At 36.5% G+C, this 15912-nt stretch overlaps 1 protein-coding gene across 1 annotated transcript in view; it reads left to right on the top strand.

Annotated features, from left to right (window-relative positions):
- PTPRN2 (protein tyrosine phosphatase receptor type N2) overlaps positions 1–10811 on the top strand; it is a 733183-nt gene extending 722372 nt beyond the window's left edge. The window contains exons 22-23 of the mRNA XM_075212113.1: positions 861–934; positions 6381–10811. Coding sequence (XP_075068214.1) covers positions 861–934; positions 6381–6452 — 146 coding nt within the window. The 3' untranslated portion in view covers positions 6453–10811. The remainder of the gene's footprint in view (positions 1–860; positions 935–6380) is intronic.
- The last annotated feature ends 5101 nt before the right edge of the window (positions 10812–15912 follow it).

Raw genomic sequence — 15912 nt, forward strand, 5'->3', positions numbered from 1 at the left:
TGGAGTTTGTATGTTCTCTCCATGTTGCGTGGGTTCCACCTTGTGCTCCGTTTTCCTCCTACAGTCCAAAATATTTATAGGTAATATTGCTTCTGACAAAAAATGACCCTAGAGAGTGTGTGAATAGAGAATTTAAGCTGTAAGCTCCAATGGGGGCAAGGACTGATGTGAGTAACTAAATGTTCTCGGTACAGCAGAAGGTGAATGATTTCACCCTGTATAAATAAATAAATAAACGTTGAGAGATGCCCAGAAAGGACTATTTTTCAATACATATTTTGCATACCTTCTAGCTTACAAATCTTTCGTAGGCGTCAGTGGCTGTACAATTTTTGTCTAATAGGATGATGTGGTAGGCACTAGGTATTGACACAATGCCTGACTAAGCACTGGCCTCTATAATGGGTATTGACTTTGCATATTGTGAGCATTATTTAAATCTTGACAGTATTAAGACAGGCTTTTTCTGCTACAATCTAATTGTCAAACACTCTTATTAAACCTTTTGGATGAGGGAACTGCCATGATAACCATTCACATTTAAACTCTGCAACATTACAGGGATTGTGTCTTCATTTCAGCAGACGGTCTTTTTGTGAAAGATTGTACGTCTACAGCACACAATAGGCAGACCTCTCTTCAGGGTCTTCTTCTTTTCCTGCGTTGATGATAATCAAAGCTACACTCCTCTTTTTCTGTATGAACATCACAATTGCATCTGTCTGCCACGTCCACTGAGGCATGAATTAATATTTTTCAATTGGTCTGTTGTCCAAAGGGAACAAGCTAGGAAGAGATTGACAGATGCAGCCTGAATTATCTTATGCTGAGAACTCAGCCCAATTTGTGGTTTGTTGCAGGTGCTAAGGAGATTGATATTGCTGCTACCCTGGAGCACTTGAGAGATCAGAGACCGGGCATGGTGCAGACAAAGGTACTGTCAATAAAACCCGAGGGGATTTAACATATATCAAATGCTCCTCAGTCATTGTTTTCATGCTAAAATACATTTTAATTTTAATAATGTTTTAACACAGTCTACTAACTAAATTTCTTGCTTACATTGCAAATAAGCAGGTCTGAAGATTTATCTGGTTTCTTTTTATCTGTTTACATTAATTCACCTAGGGCTACGGTAGAAATGCAATTAATATTAAATAAGATAAAAAGAAAAGGAATTAGAACTTTCTCTGAGCTAATCAGGTGCTCAGATCAAGGTCTAATATACAGGATGTATTCTCTGCCAGAGAGGAAATTATAATCTTCTATTTTTAATTCACGTTATCTCCGCTCCCATCCTGTTTCATCTGCGTGAGTAACGCCTTCCATAATGAAAAAAAATCATGCCTAGTTGTCAGTTCGGGATCTTCCAGTAAACTGTAATTAAATACAGTGTTAGTGAACTAAGGTTCTGTTTGAGTCTTTGTCTGTTGTGAATTCCAAATTGACAACTAATGGATGAAAATATGCTTGGGCGTATTATAAGAGCATCTTATTTTTGTTTATAATGTTTTTTAATTGTTATTATTCTGCGAGTGGCTTCATTAAGAGAGGATGAAAGGGCACTGACATTATCCAGAGTCAACGGTTTAAACAGGCAGCCTAAAAAGAGGGCCACCCATGGAAGAGTAAATAAAAGATAGGGATAGGGGCTGGGGTACTAGCCCACCAACGATAAGAAGGGGAAGGACAAATATATTAGGGCACACTGCCTTATCCGCACATATAAGACAAGCCTTGCTAATTATTGTATTTCTAAAGTGCCAATGTCTCCTGCAGTCCTTTGCAGAGTAAGCAGCAGATTACAATACACTATAGTACATTATTATAGGACATTAAAACAATTACACATATTAATATTTACACAACATAGAGACTAGATAGGAATAAGAATTTATAGTGCTCATCATTGTGATCTTGCAAAGCTTTTCTTGCACTCCCTCGTCGACCTTCTTCTCTAGATGGGGTTACAAATTTTGTAAACATGTTGCTAAAACATAACAATGTGTCAGGAAAATACTGTTGGTCAGTAAATGTTGTAATAATATCAGTATACAAACTTATTTATGCATTATAAGCAACTTTTAGTGTTAAGTGGGAAAATGTGCAGGTCAGATGAGTACAGTGTCAGGTTGTATGATGGATACAAGAGAGTTTATAGGTGCTTTATTGTCTGGTATAAAGAAAGGAGTTTTATAGAATAGGTGTAGTAGTAGAGAAAATCTAACAGGTGAGTAGAAAAAAACTAAAAACCCATCTCATTTTTAAAGATACTTTTTAAAGATACCCTCACAGCTGTCCTGATCTCCACTCTGAGCCACACTCGCTCCTCTTGTTTCAGCTGTGCCCTCTTCCACTTAGAATGTAAGCTCTCTAATGAGCAGGGTCCTCCATACCCTTTGTTCTCATGTCTGCATGTACTTTGTCTGCCTTGTATGTCCCTGTTGTATGTATATCCTGTTTCCCTACTGTACGGTGCTGCGGAGCACTGTGGCACCTTACAAATCTACGATAATAATAATAATAATAATAATAATAATTATAGAGGTGATCAGGGAGGAAGAAAGAAGGTAAATATGAGTTGAGCTAATGCTTGGGAAGTACCTAGAGATGAGGGAGAAGATATAAGTAAGTGTTACACATAAAGGCACATGCTGCAATATTGCAACCAATATGGGGCAATAGGCCCAATATTGACAACATCCCCGAAAATGACTGCAGTGACATAATTATTCTAAATTAATAGGACCATTGTAAAGCATAGCAGAGAATACAGTGAGCAGAGATTTGCCATAGACTTGTATGACTGCACTAAAATGCAGAAGTCAAGCCAGGTGTGTGTGGCCAACCTGAACGATGAGGCAACTGACAAGATTGGCCCACTTGAGCACTTTTAATAAACACTCTTATAATAACCTAAGTAAATCAAGAAAACTGGTGTGCTGATCATTTTTGGGATCTTGTTTTTTGCAAAATGATATCAGCTTATCTCTGATGTTTCTCAACCTTTTACCCAATAGCCTATTAATGATGTGCGTGAGTTCTCTGTACAGCGCTGCGGAATTAGTGGCGCTATATAAATAAATGGTGATAATAATGTGTGAGGAATCTACTGATCTATACAGATATACAAATACCATCGCCCACCCAGCCAAAACTGTTATATGCCCCTATTATGAACTAAAAAATAACTTTGATGAATCCTATTACATGTTTTTTTCTTTCTAGTTGCTTTTCTTTCAGTTGTCAACTGAAAATAAAAAAGGACACGCAAAACAAATTAAATTAAAATAGCCTCTAAACAGAAGACGTGAAGTCCTCATTTTGTGGGCTATCCGGTAATCACATTGCTGTTCTGTTTCCAATCAGTTACACTGCCCAAATCTCTCATGGAAATGCCTGGTAAATTATAAGTATCTGATTACTTGCCAGGGCTGTGTGCTCTCAGGAGAATTAGACTCCATGGATTTAAACAAGCCACACATTTTGCCAGCAGAATACAAATAGGAAATTGTAGACTTTTTTTTGATTAATTTAACTCTAAGGATTAAAAATCAGGTTAGAAATGCCAATTAGAGAAAGTCCCCAGGCAAATAGCCACCCAAATTACTTACTGAATGTCTTTACGTTCATAGCCAGTGTAAACTATTGTTTTAAATATCCTTTGCAAGGAATTTCCCATTATTTCTGCCCATCTGTATATAGCTTATGGACATCCTAGAGACAAGGTTTAATTACAAAAAAAAAAAGCGGGGGTCCAAAGTCATTTATAAGCAAAATATATTTTACCTTTTAGCATGTGACAATGCAAACAAAGACAAAAAGCCACTTAGAACAATATATTTTAATAACAGTTAAATAGTCTAAAAATAAAAAATAAAATGTAAAAAAAGAAAAATGTAGTAATAGAGTTATGTAACTAGTATAAAATGCAGAAAATGGTTTATGGAATAGTTTACAATATGTATATTCTATATTATTAAAATATGAATCTCATAGCAATATAGTTTTGGGCTACTGTGTTGGCGGCTAAATCGGATGAAATAAAAAAAACCTTTGTATTGTATTTTGTACATTTTGGAGTTCATGTAGTGTTGGGCCATTTGCGTCGCAAATGTGCTTACGAAATTCTGCAAGAAGTGTATTTCTGAGTATACGTTTTGGTCGGACGCATCACAAGATGCATCCAGTGCAAAGACAGTAGTTTTTGTGCCATAGGATTATCAAGCATGCAAGTGTGTGTGCACTTGATAGAGAGAGCGTAGAGATATGTGTGTTCAGCCACATCTAAAGTTGCATTACCATATTCGTACACAATATAATAATGTAATGCAAAGTCTCATTTTCAGTCTACAATGTAACTAGATAAAAACACAAATACAAAATACAAATATGAAATTAAATAAAATTAAATAAAAAAATATGTTTCCCCCTTTAAAAATAAAATGAGAATCTTCTTTCCTGCAGTAGTCCAAATGTAAATGTCAATTGCAATGCAAATGTGAATTAATTAATTGTGAATTAAGTACTATCAGTTGGAGGGGTCAATATACAATCAGAAATGGCTGGGTAGAGCTGCTGATAGTCATCGTCATGGTTGCACCTGCCCTCCAGCACCCACAAGCGATACACCTTTATCAGACCACATGTAATTGTGTCGCAGTTACTCCAGGCATACAGAAACGCAAGTCACCGATACTCAAAAATGTATATATGGAAGTATGTATACATATTTTTCTTGCAAGTGTGAAAAGGAAAATATTGAAAGTAAAACAATGACATTGAGCTGAATACTGCCTGGATACTTTATACGTTTTAGAACTGTTGATGAAGCCCTGCAAAATTATAGAAATATTAAAACATTATAATGGGAAAAATAAATAAAAGTGTGTATTTAGTATAAGGGTAATTTATTTAATTATATATTAACATTTATTTATGTAGCGCCAGCATATTTCGTAGTGAATTACAATTGGGAACAGCACAGTAATAAAATGAGACTGGGTATTACAGACAGAGAGGTAAGAAGGCCCCGCTTACAAGCTAACGAGTGTAATATAATATATAGAATATCAGATTGGCATATTTTAGTGAATCAAAAATATCAACCAATAACTGTACTTGTCCTCCACTTGAATAAAAACTATCATGCATATGTTTAATATTTTCTGTCTAATTAAAGCTAACTGAAGTGTGTAATATGTTTAATTAGAGAAAAACGCATAACTTTTATTATGTTGTTTAATAGTGCTTCATAATTTTAGTATTTTGATTAATCTACTTTATAGCCTACCTATTCAATGATGCCCTTACTGAGGGTGATCCATAACTTGGAGCCCATCCCTCTGTCTAATTTGGCCATAGATATATATATATATATATATATATATATATATATATATATATATATATCAACATAGATTAATCAAAATACTAAAACTATGAAGCACTATTAAACAACATAGTCAAAGTTATGTGTTTTTCTCTAATTAAACCAGACACACTAGACTAGAGTACCATCAGCTTCCATGGTCAGATGCAGCCCTTGTTCAACCACATTTATAGACGTTCCCAACATACATCTCTGATCAGGAGCAGGCTGGTCTGGGGGACATGGAGGGGCATCTGTCCCCCAGGCTGGTCCGCTAGTGGGCTGTGTTACTGGGACACCTGCATTTTTTCCCTTTAAAATAGATTGCTGAATTAAGTCTTGCCCCCCAGACTAAAATTAGCCAGCCCTCTCCGTCTCTGATAGACCCAATCCAGATGTTGATCTGGATTGGCAATCTTTTTGGTCCCAAGCACACTGTAGCTTTTTGCCTTATTAGGTCTAAAATTGTCTAATTAGCAGTCAGTGTCGCAGCGTGAGTGGAGGCCTTGCCTGTAGCTTTTATCGCTCATGTGCAGTGTCAGTAAATGTTAAAATAAAACATCATCATCAACATTTATTTATATAGCACCAGCGCCCAATACTGGGTAATGCAGACAGACGGAGAGGTAAGAGGGCCCTGGTCGAAGGCTTAGAAAACATCTTCCTAGACACTTCAGAAAATGATGTAACTGACCGAAAGTTGCAGTAAAGTATAGAGTATTGTTAATTTCAACTGCTTAAGCACACTTAGTACTAATATGATTGGGAATTTTCAATCATTAATACAAACTGCGTGCAAATTGTTGATAAATGTATTGTTTGGTGCATGTATATATTCATCATGATCCTGCAATATCCAAACATGTTCCGCTGCTGATTAAAAAACCTATTGTGATGATTATCTGTGGCAGATGTAGGCTCTGCACCTGTAATGGAAATATAAAAGTGGTCTAAGCCGGTCTCACTGATAGGACACATTTAATGTTCTCCTTTTCTGCTTTTTCTCCAGGAGCAATTTGAATTTGCACTGACAGCCGTGGCAGAGGAAGTGAATGCAATACTAAAGGCCCTTCCACAATAAGTGTTTCACGTACTTAATAATCCCAGAGGATCCTTCTCTCTCATTCCCTTTTTCCTATTGGTCTCTTTAAACGTTGTTGGAAATTGTGACCTTGTGTGCGTCATATATAGAAACCACATAGAGACATGCGGCTCACATTTTAGTCCCCTGTTGGGAGACTCATTTGGTCACAACAGCCCTCTTTTACTTTTAATTACATTAAATATATCATTTTCATTAAAGGACCAGGACACCAAATTATTCTATTCTTTTGTTTCTTTGTTTCCTGTTTAAAATCAAGTGTTTTCATTGCTCATTGTTATAGTTATTCCTTTATATTAGGACTGTAACCCATAGCAACCAATCAAGTATCAGCTTTCATTAGTCTTACTAGACTGCTAAAAGATAATCAGTCGCTATAGGTTGCAGCACCTCATTTATGTGTGCACCACATTATTGTATAACCTCCGATGACCAATAACCCAATTAGTGTGCCAGTCCCTGCATAGTCATGTGACATAAAGAGAGTGGGAATTTATATACTAGCATTGTTCAAAACTGCAAATCTGCACTGACAGCAGACCAACCAATCAGCAGTTAGCTTTTATCTGTCTAGTGCTGACTAGACAATGAAAGCAAATTTCTGATTGGTTGCTATGGGTTTAGTGCAGATTTGGACCTTTGTTTAAATGTTGGTAAACCTTTAATTGTGTGTTTAAAAAAAAAAGTAAAAAAATTATATATTTTTTTGGTATGTGATTACCTTTTCAAGGATTTTACAGAGGTTGTGTAAAATAATGTTCAAAAATCAAGAAAGTGTAGTCATTTTATTGTATTGGGGAATTTTGCGCTATGTTGGTCAACTCACAGAACGGTACACCTAAACCTTAGGTTGGACTTCACTATAGTGCAGCTCCTTGTAGCGTATAAACAAGTTTTACATTAAATACATATCAGATTTAACGCTGCTTTATAAGCTTCAGTTCAGCTGATCATGATCATACAGTAGACTTATCACATAGACAAGATATAAAACATAAAGAAATAGATTTGTGAAACATAACACAAATATGTACTGTATGTGGTCACCAATATAGTGTCAGACTGAAGTATGGAGGAGCCCACTGCTGAGGCCATGTTTATATTGTATATGTAGCACACACATTTGATTAATTATTCATAATAATAAAATAGGTCGAAGGTTTGGGTAATGTATCTGACACATGAGAGAAAATAAAGTCACGTTACCTGGTATCTATTTAAATAAGAACCTCATCTGCAGTGTGGAGGCAGCCATTCTGTGGACTGAACCAATATTCACTGGAAAGAGGTGAGATGTGATTGGCTGCATGCCCATAAACAATGGTTTAGCCCACACAATGGCCACATCCAGTGTGTAGCTGAGACCATTGATGGGTCATCTGTGATATATATTGGAAAAGGCTAACTTTTTCTGGGGCACCATACAGCACTTGTTGTTAGTCCAAACTTTGGAAATTTGTCCAATTATGAAAAAAGTACAATAAGTCATAGCTCTCATAATTTGGTCTTGGAACAGGAGCTCATCAGACACATTTATTACATACAAATAGTTGAATCCTGAAAGCTGAGCTTAGTAACATGAGCCCTGACTATAAGTGTTTGATGCTTGAGGGGCTGACAGTACAATGCCAGTGGTGGAAATAATTCTGAAATTCTGCTAGTGAATAGAATGTTGATATATGGGTTTTATGCTATATGTTATGGTATCCATTTTCCTCCCTTCAGCTGTACTTGACAAAGAAATGTGTTTCCTGACGTACTTTGCCCAGTGTAAGAAAATGCTTACCTCACAAACAAGGGCCATATGTCTCTTGATTCACGCTCATCATTCATTTAAGCCGTATTTTGGGAGAACAACTCAAAAGTGTTATTCAATGAAGTGGATGGGTCTACAGTGGAATGAGGTTTGACTTTTGATGTAACACTTTGCACAGTGGACTTTTTGAGATTCTTCTGCCTCTTCGCAAACCTAGGCACACTTAGGGGCATATTCAATTGTTGGATTTCCCAGCGGTGTTAAAAGTATTACCGTTATTACGGTAAGACTAAGCCGGATTTTAGCTCGCAGCTCCAGAGCCGCGAGCTGAAATTCGGCGTGAAAGGTATTATAACGGTATTTACGTGCACTATTACCGTAATGATGGTAATAGTGCGCACACCGCATTACTTTTGCCAGTAACGCTAACAATTGAATATACCCCTTATAGTTAGAAAAGGCATCCACCTTAATATGCTCTAGGCGGACCATCGGCCACTTCCATTGCTGGACAATTTATGAAAATGGTTACAAAGGGAAAATATAGTTTTGCCAATCAGTTTAGAAAATAAAAGCCAAATGATCTTATTGGGTGTTTTGGGCAATACCACCCTTTTTTCATACCAGTTTTCATAAATGTCACCTATTGGATGATATGCAACTGCTAATTATGTGCACAGGAGCTAACTATAGTCCACTTGGAGCTTAGTGTGGCTCACTAAAACTTTATTATTAATTTATCAGCTATTCATTTGTAATAGTTATCCCACCAAACTAAAACAAATTTAATGTTTCCTTAAGAGCCAACCATATTTATCTTCACGAAGAAGAAATATGTTGCATTCATTCAGAAACCAACAAGTGTAGCAAAGAATTTGACTGGAATGAAAATTGGTTTCCAAGTTAATCTTTCATTCTCTTCAAATGAAACAGCTCACATTAATTCTATGGGATTTTTAACCTATGTTGATAAATTGTCTCTGGTGATCTTAATGTAGTCATCCATTACATACTATTAAATTCAGATTAAAGGATCCTGCATGGAGGGACTCATGTGGCATCATGTTGTTTGTAAATAAGTTCTTTTTTTGGACGGTATGTCAGGATTCAAAACCCATCTAGTTACGAGAGCCATCACATATAGCAAATACATTATTTTAGAGAGCTTTGCCAATTATTGTAATCAGAAAATCTTTGAAAATTAGTCAAACATAGTTTTCATGAGATTTACAAAATCAAATTGTGATTTTCCATTGTAAATTCATTTTTTTATTTGTGACTTTGTACTGTATTATTACACGCAATCACTGGTCCTTATTACAATTCCTTTTTTTTCCCACTTTCATTTCCAAGCAATCATACTAACATAGCAAGGTCGCAAGAAGACACAAATTCACCTGTTTTAAATCTCTGGATTGTTGTTTCTGAATACAATCCTTGTTACGGTGTGACATAAAAACACATTAAAATTCAGTAAATAATTATTTCTTTCCAAGTAATTAACATTTTCTGGCTGAGAATAGTAGATATTTAAACATGAATGATGGCCTCTAAAATCCTGAAAAATATAACTCTAGACTAAGTCTACAAGTATACCAATTGATCTATAACCCGTTACAGATAATGATTGAGCGCATCTCCATTGCCCTGATATAGTTACAGTCTACAGTGTGTCCGGAATGCTGACAAATGCCTTGTTAGAACAGAAGTAAATGGAGTCTACAAAACTGTGCAGAATCACTGGGACAGTTGACATATTAAGTGTATGAAGATACAATATATATATTGTTTCTATAGTATATAGTCCATATTATATAAATGGAGCACAATTTTTGCCCAGGAAATTTTCTGACTTTTACTTTTAGGTATCCCCGGTCATTTATGTGGCTTTTAATATTTTGCAAATATAACTCATATCTGTAACTGTTTGCTATATACAATTTACATAGCAGCTCTCTCTCATATAACCCCAGACATCTTCAGACAGCCAGCCATACTGAGTCCTCAGTGTACAGCTGACCCCTTCCACCATGTCCACCAAGACCTGTAGGATAGGAAAACACTAAATACACACTTCTATACAGATATGGTAGTGGTTATACTTGCAAAACAGACCCTTAAGATCTAATTTGAATATTTAACCCATAATAAACTTCATATAAGAGATGGAGTTTTCCTTTAAGCCAATGCACTTTCCTTTATCTGTACAACTCTCAATGGAAAGCAGTCATGGCAATTGTTTTGTGATTTAAAGTGTTCTTATTATTCATTTAAAAAACAGGTATCTATTGTAGCCTTTCTTATTTGTATTTTATTTTTTTATTACAAATCTGAATACCTAGTGTTACACCAGCAAAAAATAACCCTTAATTCTGTATTTGTGCATGCTCTTGTCTCACTGATCACTAGCTTCAGATATTTCTTGTGTATTCTTCTTGACTTTCTGACCTGCTGAAACAAATAATTTTAGACTCTTTATATGTATATAAGAAAGATATACCAAGTATTTTGTTCTACCTCTGTAAAAAATCATTTGTGAATAAAAGTTTCATTGTCTGTGGAGTATTGTGAATACTGCAAAATTGTCTCATTTTCTTTTTTTCCCAACTTCAAAGTGAGTAATACACATATTTTCGTTTCGCAATAAACATTGTTGAGCTTTTTGATAGTTATTACACATGTGAAAATTGAATTGAGAAGATATAAAATTTCCATTCTTCCCTTGAGCATTGATGCCCAACTGGCAGTCCTTCAGTGATCTCATTGTGGAAAAGGGCATTAGTGAGGTGTGGGAGCAGCAATAAAAAGTGTAATATTAATTATTATTTGTTTCTTCCCTACCCACTGATTGAGGGAGATTCATGTATCCATACAACTATGTAATAACCAGATCCACCTGGGCATGCATGCATGTGGGTGTTAATCAAAACAAAGGGTTAATCAAAACAAAATCACTACTTTCTAACTCACAATTATTTTCTGTTTGACTCCAAATGCTGTCTTCAACTCACTGGGATGGCCATGGGCACCAGGTATGCCCCTAGCTATGTGAATATCTACATGGGCCACTTCGAACAATAGTTCAAGAGCTGACTCACTTAGAAAGTCTTCAGTTACTTTCCTGACTTTGATCCTGACTTTGATCCTAAATAAATTGAATCCAAGTTACTGTAAACCAACAATCCCCTGTATAAAATAGCTTGATAGTTGAATTATTTAAGAATACGAAAATAGAATGCTATTAATTGGAGTTTAAAATAAAGAAAAAGTCACAATGCTTATTGAATAAAAATTATGATCAATTGACATGCAGAAATACATATGGAAAATTGATTCCTTAACAGAAAACAGAAATAAACACAGAAACAGTCATATTGCATTTGCATACTCATTGCAAAATCTGCCAAATTCTGGGGAAGGGTAGAAAGTATGTATAATGCATCCATAAAAGACCCAAGAATAGATCAATCTGAAATAATTAAATAATTTATTTTCTGTAACATCATGGCAAAAGGTTTTATTACCTTTTTTTCAAAAACAGTTGTAGTATTAAATATAATATATATATATATATATATATATATATATATATATATATATATATATATTATATATATGCATTTGGAGTGACAACAAATATGGTCCTTGTTAGCCAACGAAATTTACCAATTTGTAGCATATGTGGGCTGGGCAATAAACAGAGAGTCGAATAGCTGTCTGTGACACAATATAAGATTTTCAGAAAAAGCAAAGCCAAGTACAGGCCTCTGAAGCATACAACAGCATACATTAATCCCTTGTTGGCTTACACACAGTGGTTTGATGCAAACCAGATTATCTAGCGGCTTTATTTTGTTGGAGTGATCATGTCCACATTAATATATATATATTTTTTTTAATTATCCTGATTATAACCATTACACACCAACTCTGTGATTTCTGGGTGAAAGGTATACGGATATGGGGAGATCCTAAATAAAGCTAATCTCATGTTACTTGACATTATGCTTAATTACTTGCCTATATTAATTGCCTACATTACTACTATTTATGGGTTATTTCTTGCCACTAATTCTAGTGGTAGCATATTGATGGTTACTACTGCTATTTCCACATATCACTGGGCATTACTTGTGGCTTATCTATGTGCAATAATGTTACTGCTGGTGTCATCATCATCATCACCATTTATTTATATAGCGCCACTAATTCCACAGCGCTGTACAGAGAACTCATTCACATCAGTCCCTGCCCCATTGGAGCTTACAGTCTAAATTCCCTAACACAGACAGACAGGCATAGAGGGAGACTAGGGTCAATTTAAAAGCAGCCAATTAACCTACTAGTATGTTTTTGGAGTGTGGGAGGAAACCGGAGCACGCGGAGGAAACCCACGCAAACACGGGGAGAACATAGAAACTGCACACAGATAAAGCCATGGTCGGGAATTGAATTTAAGACCCCAGTGCTGTGAGGCAGAAGTGTTAACCACTTAGCTACTATGCTGCCCCTGGTATATTATTGGACACTACTTTTTCATTTTTAGGCACCACAATACAAGACTACTACAGCTGACATCATTGGGCATTTCTACAACTTGTGACAGGGATTACTGTTATTGCTGTCATGCTACTTGACCTATTTGGCTAATATCCAATCACATGCTGTCCTCTTCAGTCTTGAAGTATCTGTTTCAAATTACGACCAGCTGGAAGTAAGAGAAAGCTTCAGCTGTGTGGAAGTCCCCTTTAAATATGTATTGTGACATTAAATATTATTTCACTAGTAAATTACGTTGTATTTTATATAGCGTTTTGTTAAGAGATATGTTCTCAGACCTGACCTCGACACTGGCTGAGAATAAACAGTGTGGTGAATGGTATTACAGGCTACATCTTTGTTTAATTTGAAGTGCTCAAGATTATTCACCGCAATATTGACTTGATTGTTGCCATTATTGATACTTGGGATATACATGGATAGGTGAGGACCAATATGGGAGATTACCAGTAGTAGATTAAGTTGGAGAAGAGGTGTTTGTTTAGACCATAAAACAGATTTCAAAACATTTAAATACTCCTTTAAAGAAGCCTCCACCTTCTCAGGGAAACCTATCTCTTGATTCCTTTACTTCAGTTCATCCTTTTCAAAACATCATTATATGTATCATGTCTGTAATATAATGCCCAAATTGTACAGCACTGTGTATAATGTTTGCATTTATGTGCTATAATTTTTTTTAAAAAATCACAGGATGCACCTCCTGTATTGATTAGGTTAAGGTTCTTGTATACTGGCAATAGTGTCCATATTTAAGCTTCTCCATTCCACCTGCAATGGGTGAAGTAAAAACAGATTCCGTAAGGACTCAAACATAGAGGTGATTTCCCTGCAGTCATGGTATGTTTGGTGTGAGCTGCATTTATCATGCACTTTTATTTGCACTGCCAATAAAGTCCATGGAGCCCTATGAACAAAGTGCTGATAGTACAAACAAGTGAACACTGAGCAGATATGGGCGCTGCATGACCTATTGTCTTTCACAAATCAGCCAGGAGGAATCACAGGACCTTTTGCAGCTACTTATGGGGCATCCCCTAGGGGTGTGCAACCTTCAAAAGGACTAGTGCTGTGCAAGCAGTTTTGGGCGTCCAAATGCTCTTTAGCCACACAGATTTCCCACTAATCCCAAAATGTCCTACATGCATTAAATCCCACATCCACACCTTCAGACTTCCCTACATGTAACTCATATACCCCACATGCCACTCACCCGTCACTGGGAGTACCAGTGGCCACCCACTGCTAATTAACAACTAATAGCCGCAACATTTAACAATTATCACTAATTAATACCACTCTACCCAAACAGTGTACTTACCTTCTTGTGAGTCAGTCATGTGACAGTTTTTCCATTGGAGGAAGTAGGGAGATCCCATGGTGCTGACTGTGCTGCTCTCCTTCCTCCTCTGATCTGCATTTGCTCTTCCTCCGCCCGTGGTATGTGGTCACATGGCAGCACGGTGGTTTAGTGGTTAGCACTTCTGCCTCACAACACTGGAGTCATGATTCAATTCCCGACCATGGCTTTATCTGTGCGGAGTTTGTATGTTCTCCCCGTGCTTGCGTGGGTTTCCTCCGGGTGCTCCGGTGTCCTCCCACATTCCAAAAACATACTATAGATTAATTGGCTGCTATCAAATTGACCCTAGTCTCTCTGTCTGTCTGTCTGTCTTTCTGTCTGTGTGTGTGTTAGGAAATTTAGACTGTAAGCTCCAATGGGACAGGGACTGATGTGAGTGAGTTCTCTGTACAGCGCTGCGGAATTAGTAGCGCCATATAAATAGATGATGATGATGATGACGATGATGATACGGAAGCCTCTGCTTCAATCACATTCTGCTGTATAGGATGCTATGCTTTTTCTACAGTCCCAAAACTGATTTATACAGTAGTATTCAGAGTGAAAATGGAGCTGGGAGCCACAGGTGAAAGCTCACCAGGCCACTTTTTGCCAATCATTGCTCTAGACTTATTTGTTGATACATTTTTGAAGTACCTAAATGATGTATCAGTTGCCCTTCAGTGAATGTTTAGAAAATTGGCAGTTGAAAATATTTTAAAGGATTTGTCACATTGCTATACACATTACTAGTAGCAGTTGCTATAACTTGAGCCACATCCCTCAGGCTCAGTTGCAGTGAAGAAGCACCCTGTATATCATATTATTCAGTGGGGCACAATAATATTCTGTTCATTAGCACTATATAACATGGTCTCTGGGAACCATACATTGTCCTGCAGTGGGTTGATGGATGTTCTAAAGGTCTGGGGTGGTGGGAAGGGGAAGGGATGGCACTAAAGTCCCTGAAGTTATGTATATATATTTATATTTTTATTAAAGACTCCCTAGTAGAGGGGTGTAAGGTTGGAAATTTTCAAAACTGTTCAGCTAAATATTGACCTCATCCTGAATTGGCTCGCAAAAGGTTGTATGTTTCAGTGAAGTTTGATCTTAGATGATCCCAGTCCTACTCCAACCACACCACATACAGAATTAACTGAGCATCGTCATCCCAGCTTTATTCATAGATTACTAATTCTGCAAAATGCAAATGGCGTTCTACAAATGTAACATCAGAAACCTTTCATTAATGTGTAATGGCCTGCCCACCTTCAAAAATCAATTTTCATTAAATGTACATATCTGTCTCAGCCTTTCCTTAAAAGTCTATATAGGTAGTCATTTAACTTGCAGAACAATCTTTACAATGGTTTAGTGTTTTCCTTTACTCCCTGATTGTATTTCTCTGTTTATGACTACACATGTGGAACTTGTATGTTCTCCCAATGTGCCGTGGTTTTCATCCTGTGCTCCGGTTTCTTCCCACACTCCAAAACACACTTGTAGGAGAATTGGAAAATGTAACCTAGAATGTTTGTGTGATAGGAAATTTAAACTGTAAGCTCCAGTGGATAATATGAATGTGTTGTATGTGAATGGTTGTAGTTCTGGTGTTATGGGTAAAGAACAGTATTCTGTAAAACAATAAAAGAAATAAAAATAAAAGTAAAGTAAAAAAACAGTGCAACAGACAATACGTTACATTCCACTCCACCTCTATAATAAAACCACACAGTTTACATTAAAAAAAATCCTGCAGCTTATTGTGAATCTCTGCA

Source organism: Mixophyes fleayi, chromosome 5 (assembly GCF_038048845.1).
Source record: "Mixophyes fleayi isolate aMixFle1 chromosome 5, aMixFle1.hap1, whole genome shotgun sequence".
Taxonomy (NCBI): domain Eukaryota; kingdom Metazoa; phylum Chordata; class Amphibia; order Anura; family Limnodynastidae; genus Mixophyes; species Mixophyes fleayi.